Genomic DNA, 7,961 nt, shown 5'->3' with positions numbered 1-7,961 from the left:
CATTTTTCAGTCTTCAACCAATTCGAATTATCCCTAATAAGTATCCTGCTTGTTTTCCAGAAATGGCAAATTAACCCAGGCCCTGTGCGAAAAGCAGGCTTTGATAGTCGACCTTACTTCTGATATCCTCAAGTACTTTGCAGTCCCAAACACGAACAGAATTACAACAAGCGCCGAGAAAATCACATAACGAACTGAAGACCAGATGACCAGTGAATTGTTGATACTGTCTGCAGGATAAAGAAGACATTATTTGCATGTGATCATTAAATTAAAAATATTGTCACTTTAGTTCTTTGCTTAAAATGTGATGATATTTTCAACTGCACAGCGCTATTCAAGGACAATGAAAAAGCTGAACTGCCAAAGATTATTTCTGTTAAATATCGAAGTGAATTCTTGATCCAACATGGCAAATTCTGAATCAATCTCTGGAATAGATTGTCAATTTATGGAACACAAAGGACTGTTTCGGAAAGGTAGGAATATGAGATAAGTCAATTCCCCATGAATCAAAATACTGTTGTTCTTGAGCTTTCTTACTTACTAATTATGCTTTCTTAAATTTAGAGGAATGATATCACAAGCATTTTCTCAACTGTCCACTTCAAGTTCTGGATTGGGGTAACCCAGAAAGTGACTGGTTTGGGGATGCAGTGGGGGAGGGAGATTTTGAAGCCTGTGAAGTCCACATTGATACCATTGGGCTGCAGGGTTCCCAAGTGAAATATAGGACGCTGTTCCTGCAACCTTCAGGTAGCATCGTTGCGGCACTGCAGGAGGCACAGGATGGACATGTCACCTGCGGAACGGGAGTGGAAATTGAAAAGATTCGCAACTGGGAGGTGCAGTTGTTTAGTGCGAACTGAGAATGGGTGTTCTGCAAAGTGGTCCCCAAGCCTCCGCGTGGTTTCCCCGATGTAGATGAGGCAACAACAGGAACAGTGGATCAGTATACCACATTAGCAGATGTGCAGGTGAACATCTGCTTGATGTGGATAGTCTTCTTGGGACCTGAGATGAGGGTGAAGGGGGAGGTGTAGGGGCAGGTGTAGCACTTCCTGTGGTCGCAGGGAAAAGTGTCGGTGTGGTAGCGCTGGAGGAGAGTGTGGAGCGGACGAGGGATTCATGGAGAGAGTGGTCCCTCCAAAAAGCAGATGAGGGTGGGAAAAACGTCTTTAAGGGTGGGGTCGGATTGCAGATGGCGGAAGTGTCGGAAGATGATGCATTGGATCAGGAGGTTGGTGGGGTGGTACATGAGGATGAGGGGGATTCTGTTTTGGTTGTTTTTGCAGGGAGGATGTGTGAGGGATGAGTTGTGGGAAATGCGGGAGACACCGTCGAGGGCATTCTCAACCATTGAGCAGGGAAGTTGCGGTCCTTGAAAAATGAGGACATCAGAGATGTACGGGAGTGGAATGCCTCATCCTCGGAGCAGATGTGGCAGAGACAAAGGAATTGGGAGGAGGCAATGGCATTTTTGCAGGAAGGTGGGTGGGAGGAGGTGTATTCTAGGTAGCTGTGGGAGTCTGTGGGTGAAGTGGATGAACTGCTCGAGCTCCTCATGGGAGCACAAGGAGATGGCAATGCAGTCATCAATGTAACAGAGGAAAAAGTGATGTTTAGGACCAGTGTAGGTACAGAAGAGGGATTGTGCCACGTAACCTACAAAGAGGTAGGCATAGCTTGGGCAAAGAAGGTGAACGTGGACAAAATGATGGGAAGAAACAAATGGATAGATCAGCTCAATTCTGAACATAATTACTATTTCAAAAGTCAAAGAAAAAGAATACCAAATAAGTTTTGATGCTCTGACAACAGAGATGTCAACTTAGTATAATACATTTAAATACATCTCCATGAAACCACTGCGGATTACGCCCACACGTTGCACTATTCTACGATGCATTTCGTAACAAAACTGACAGCAACTAACTCGCCTTTTTGGAATCCGCCAAATGTGGAAATTCTGTGGGTTACAACAGCAGGCGTCTTGAGGGAGATGTGAGATATTTCACAGGTATACTTGAGATTACTTGAGGGAGGATGAGGATCAAACAAAGAACTGGATACTTCATACAGTCCCTCACTGTTCTGCACCTTGCTCGTATTTATACCGACTGTAGTTTTCGTGCCGTTTTTATACCAGGCGAGGGTGAAATCCTCCGGATAAAATGCAGCTGTTTCACACAGAAGGGTCAAAGACACAAGTGAATTTTCTTCATGTAACTTGGGCGTAATTTTCAGTGGGACTGGAGCAACTGCAAGCAGAGATTGAACAAAGCCAAGTTACTGGAACAAATCAGAAATTGTTAAATTTGAGGCTGATTTACAGACGCTATGCTTTCCTATAATTACAATGCTCAGAAGTGCAGTTTCTTCTCAACTTAATTTTATGCACAAGCATTCAGTTAATGAAACAAATAGCTCTCCAGGCAGCGGCTTTTATCCATTTTTACTTGAATTATCAAATCCAATACCTGGCCTTCCTCGGCAGAACAAAACTACAAAATGCTTAGCAATGCTTATGTCGCATATTTGAATAAATTAATTAAATTGAGCTTGCGCACAAGAAAGGAACAAAGCAAATTGTGCTCGTCTGCCCTGGTGTTTTTTTTAAGCTCAAGTGCATAATGGCGGTGAAGTTGCAGATTGCCGATTACCCCAAGATCATTGCATCAGTCGGATTTCAAAAACGAGGCATTTCAATTGACAAAACACATTGAATCAGTTGAACCTTAAGTTCTGAGGAAGGGTCACCGGACCCGAAACGTTAACCCTGTTTTGTCCTCCACAGATGCTGCCAGGCCTGCTGAGCTTTTCCAGCAAATTTGTTATTGCTACAGATTCTCTGCGTTGTTTTATTTATTCTAGGTCAGTGATTCAACCTACTTGTATCTGTCAAACTGTGTTTCTTTTGCATCGATTCCTTCACTCATGAAATAAGTTCATGCTGATTTTCAAATTATGACGTGAAATTAATGTGAGAATTAATTTCTAGAATCTTCAATCTCAGAAAAAATAATTGTCGGGCAGTCACACGACTTCAATAACATACCAGGGACTAAGAATTGTGGACGAATAGTCTGACAAAGCGGTTTCTTGTTGCCTATGTACATCGGAAGTTTTGTATATCGGCAAAAAGCACATAGTGTATAGGCTGTCTTTAGAATTACAGCGTAAATTGTTAATATTTATAAAAGCTTCAGTTTTCTACCGGTGATATTGATCATCTAATTTTACTTTTTTTCAACGGATCTGAAATATCAAGGGTAGGTTCCTGTATAAATGATAACTGGACACGATTTAACCGCCAATATTGGTGAAATCAGCGATCAGGAAAAATCTTGTTATTTCAAATTATTTCAGTCAGTGTCGCTCTCACTTACCACGCACAAATAGCTGGGACGGGGTTCCGCTTCTTTGACCGATTCCTTGGTAATTCACCGTGCAGTGATAATGTCCAGAATCTTGGATATCAACGCGCAGCAAGCTAAGGAACGCTGTTGCTTCATTTTCAAATCCAAATTGTTGTCTACCACTGGCTTCAATCTGAACACGTTCATTCCCAACCTGCTTCCACCAAATTACATTTGGCTTTGAACTTTGCTGACAAATGGAGAATGTACAGTAGAAGGTAATGTCTTCCCGTCTGTTCGCAGCTGCTCTTTTAGGCGTTTGAGTAACCCTAAAACAAGTGTGGTCCGCAGCTGTCAGAAACAAAATAAAACATAGATAACTGTCGTATTCGGCATAAAGATAGGAGAGTTAAGGTCTTAACCAGATAGATGAATTAAGATTATTTAATGGAAGGAGGAGCTGCATCGAAAGTCTTTAATGAATTAAAGCAGTTCTGTGAATCAAAAATCAAAGTACCAGCAAGAATAAATTCGAGTAGTGTCAGGCAGAAAAAAATCATCCTCGCTGGCATTATTAATGATGGTTTGTTCTAACCACGCTGTGCAGCTCCGCGCTTTAGTAACTGCTAAGACGGGTTTCCAGTTTGCTCACTGTATCAGATACGTGGCAATGATGTTTAACATCCTGTGAATGCGGTCGGTAATTTGAGTCTCGTATGGTCAATGCTACTTTGCAGTTTCTGTGTGTATGTCACGTCTGAAATCGTGTTTATCAAGTAATGCAAAAGAGCAAAAGACATTTGATTTTCAAATGCAGAGTTAACTAACGCTGCTAATGCCCATATTCTTTCCAAACGCAGGTAGGTCTGGCTCCATCACTGTTTTAATGAGGACATCCAGGTCTTGACCACAGATGTTGATCACGTAGCATCGTTTTCACGTTTTCGATAATCGGAGGCTTTGATGCTTGGAGTTTCTGTCAATGGGCTCAGTTGGCCATTATGCATTCCCTTCAGAACTCTCGTGGTTTGAATTCTCAACTTTTTCGTCTTGAACGGCAATAGACGGGGCTTCACCACTCATTCCCATCCATGGAATCAGGCAAATTTTTGGGAAGCAATCTCTCAGTGAGTTGGAATTTTTCCTCAGTGCTAAAATTTTCTGGGTGGAAGGTACAGTTCTGTAAAGCAACACAAAAACCAGGACAGACACGTTGGCACGCTGTAACGGCAGGGATGCCGGATTTCCAATGCAACTTTAAACTTTGTGCAAGGTCGAACAAATGTTAAGCAATCCATTGAGTTCATTTTATGAAAGTAGAGTTGTGGAATTATTGGCGTTCTTTCTAGTATTTATGCTCCGATCATCATAAAAACAGAGACTCCCTGATATTTTTAGCTGATTGCTTTTCGCAGATTTTGGCAGCGCACGTCGATTGCCGCGTTTCTTTTTAATGACAATGAATGCACTTCTAAAATAATCAATTGAGTGCAGCTTGAAGTTGGAATTTAAATCGTTCCACAAAACGCCAAGAATTTCAATTCTTTTTATCATTCTTGCAAATTCTGCGCCACAATATCCTTGCCTTGGTACACTTATTATCATTATAGTAACGCCGTTGAAATTGGATATCACACTAATCATTTGCTCTCTGAACATTGCCAATTTCACCAAGCAGTGCGCAGATAGTCTCAGGTCCTCCCAATTGCAGAACTCCATTTGAAAGTGTTCCTTTAATTTGACATTGTATGCTTGCGATTCTCTCTGGTATCTGACATTGCTGCGACTACGACCATTTTGCTTTGATTCCATGAATGAGGGGCCTGTTATCTGCCCTATTTTGTAAGAGTGTTTGAAATGTTTAGAAATTACACAGACACCAAAACACTCGCATTGTCCTCATCAACATTGCCCATTCTTTAGTAAAGTCATAATCATATAAATGAGATATGTTCTGCCTTTTCGAAACCCAGGTTGGTACAGATAGGAGCAGGGTTGAGGCCATTTGGCTCTGCAAGCCTGCTCTTCCATCCAATATGATCGTGGCCGATGATCCAATTCATACCCTGTTCCTGTTTCGTCCCACACTCTTTGACCTCTTTATCCCTCAGAAAAGGGGATCTAACGCCTTCATGAAAACATTCAACTGCTTTCTGTTACAGAAAATTCCACAGGCTCACAATGTCTGGGTGAACAAACTTCACTCAGAACTATACTTTCTGATATTGTTCCACGGCCTGACAATGAATGCAACCTGATTGTAATGGATAATAGAGGAGAAGCTGCAGAGCATTATCAATAGTTTGAAATGCCGAAGGGCAGGATCCATCGAGAAATGGTGATTATATTACCAGCCACTGTCATAGGGATTTATAACAGACATGCGCCTTCGAATGGAGTCATTTGAGTTTGATGTGACAGACTGAAAACTGAGCAGAAAACACGTTGACTTGAGCGGAGAAATGCAACAAATTCCGATGAAGTAATAGTGAAAAAGAAAAAAAAGACAAAATGCAGCGGTACGTTGCATCTCGAGGGCGCAACCTGCATGTTTTCCTTATGAGAAGTGGTGCTAAGCACTCCGTCCAAATAAAGGGTGACTCTCCCTTTGGAGAATCATTAATTCGAAATATTTGCTAAATTATGCAACCATAAAAACACGTGCACTTAATTTGTGTAGATGCAATGGAGGACATGGGGTAGCGATCTAGTGTTGCACAATAGCTTCCTTAACTGTAAGCCAGGCAGGCCAGCTTCGCGGCTCATCTGCTCTACATGTGTGCATCAATGCCCCTGACAATATTGATTTTAAACTACCTAGATCACAAAATATCCTGCTCAGAAAAACAATCTTCATTGTAATCAAGCAATGTGGAAATTCCTGGCAGAATGCAAGCAGGTGCGTTAGACTATTTTACAGAGCATTGTGATTCTTTTGTTTCAATTTTACTAAAACTTCTAATAACTTTGTACACTCTTGTCAGCATTTCTTCCAAAATCAGCTTCTTCCTCATGACCTGGACCATTGGTAGCTTACAATGGGTTGGTTATGATAGCAGCTCATGTTGTTTGCAGTTTGGGGTAAGGAGAGGGGAGAAGGTACTTATCCTTTTAAAGGATTGAAGTCTATATTGAGTTCTGAGGGCTCCAGTGTCCCAAGACAGAAAATGAGATGTTACTCATCCAGCTTGCAATAACTTCGCTGGAGCTCTGCAGCAAGCCCGATTCAAAGATACTCGCAAGCGAACACTCGCGTATTGAAGTGATCGGCAACAGCAAGTTCAAGATCATTTTTGCAGACAAAACGCACATGTTCTTCAAATCAATTCCTCAGTCTGCGCTTCAGGTTATGGGGGATGGGTCTGGGTGGGATGCTTCAACCGGCAGTGTGGACTTGTTGGCCCGAAGGGCCTGTTTCCACACTGTAGGGAATCTAATCTAATCTCAATCATTAAAAAATCTCTGCAATGTAGAGGCGACGACATTGTGATCACCAGAACCCACACCCAAAGGTCTGTAAACTGCCATTTCCACTCCGTTCAACAGGATGCGAGAACCAGTCGCTTACTTACGTGCCAGATAACAAAGTGTGGAGCTGGATGAACACAGCAGGCCAAGCAGCATCTCAGGAGCACAAAAGCTGACGTTTCGGGCCTAGACCCTTCATCCTGTGCACAGAAGGTGTAATGCCTGACCATTTACTTCCTTCCTCCTCAATATCCAAGGTCTCTGACACACCTTCCAAGTGAAGCACCGCTTCTCCGAATCTAGTCTACTGTACTTACAGCGCAAAATGCCCAATAGTGAAGCAAATCAGTGGCATGTAGAAAAGCCCCAGCCATGAAGTCTTTGCCGTGCTATTTTGCATTTTCACTTGAACTGAATCCACTCCAGGTTGTACACTGATACTCGCCTTCGTGAACAAAACTACTTCATCTCCTTTACAATTTTGCCTATTCTTCCAGGAGACTGAAAACCCTTGAATATGGAGTTACCAAACGTGGCCACTCTGCAAAGATGTCCCTGAATTGGCTTCTAACTCATGTTCAGTTATTTCTATTTATATTTTCAACACGTCTATCTTGTTATCTTTGTATTAATTTGCCTGACTGTCACACACATCAGCGATGGTAAAGTGCTTGCCTGTACGACAGAATCTGGCAGCTGTGGTATAGTGGTCAGCACGCTGGCTTCTGAGCTCTGCGATCCGAGTTCAACTCCGGGTGCAGCCAGTTACTGCCCTGGTTAGGGCTGAGCTTCGAGGAGTCTCGTTTTGGGGCGGCAAGGTAGCTCAGTGGTGAGCACTGCAGCCTCACAGCACCAGGGACCCGGGTTCGATTCCAGCCTCGGGTAACCGTCTGTGTGGAGTTTGCACATTCTCCTAGTGTCTGCGTGGGCTTCCTACGGGTGCTCCGGTTTCCTCCCACAGTCCAAAGATGTACAGGCTAGGTGGATTCGCCCTGCTAATAGTGTTCAGGAGTGTGTGAGTTATAGGGGGATGAGTCTGGGTGGGATGTTCCAAGGGGCGGTGTGGACTTGTTGGGCCGAAGGGCCTGTTTCCACTCTGTAGGTAATCTAAAATTAAACTGCGACTTTAAGATG

General features: G+C 42.9%; 1 protein-coding gene across 1 annotated transcript; it reads right to left on the bottom strand.

Annotated features, from left to right (window-relative positions):
• Nucleotides 1-1,893: 1,893 nt before the first annotated feature.
• LOC132210671 (H-2 class II histocompatibility antigen, A-D beta chain-like) lies at nt 1,894-3,941 on the bottom strand. Its single transcript, XM_059651833.1, has 3 exons — nt 3,877-3,941; nt 3,390-3,710; nt 1,894-2,261 (listed from the first exon to the last, which is right to left on the bottom strand). The coding sequence occupies exons 1-3, from the start codon at nt 3,929-3,931 to the stop codon at nt 1,894-1,896; spliced, it is 744 nt and encodes a 247-aa protein (XP_059507816.1). The 5' UTR covers nt 3,932-3,941.
• Between the last annotated feature and the right edge of the window lie 4,020 nt (nt 3,942-7,961).

The sequence above is a fragment of the Stegostoma tigrinum genome, chromosome 16 (genome assembly GCF_030684315.1).
Source record: "Stegostoma tigrinum isolate sSteTig4 chromosome 16, sSteTig4.hap1, whole genome shotgun sequence".
NCBI lineage: Eukaryota > Metazoa > Chordata > Chondrichthyes > Orectolobiformes > Stegostomatidae > Stegostoma > Stegostoma tigrinum.
The sequence above is the reverse complement of the archived record's forward strand: the minus strand, read 5'-3'. Positions and strand labels throughout refer to the sequence as shown.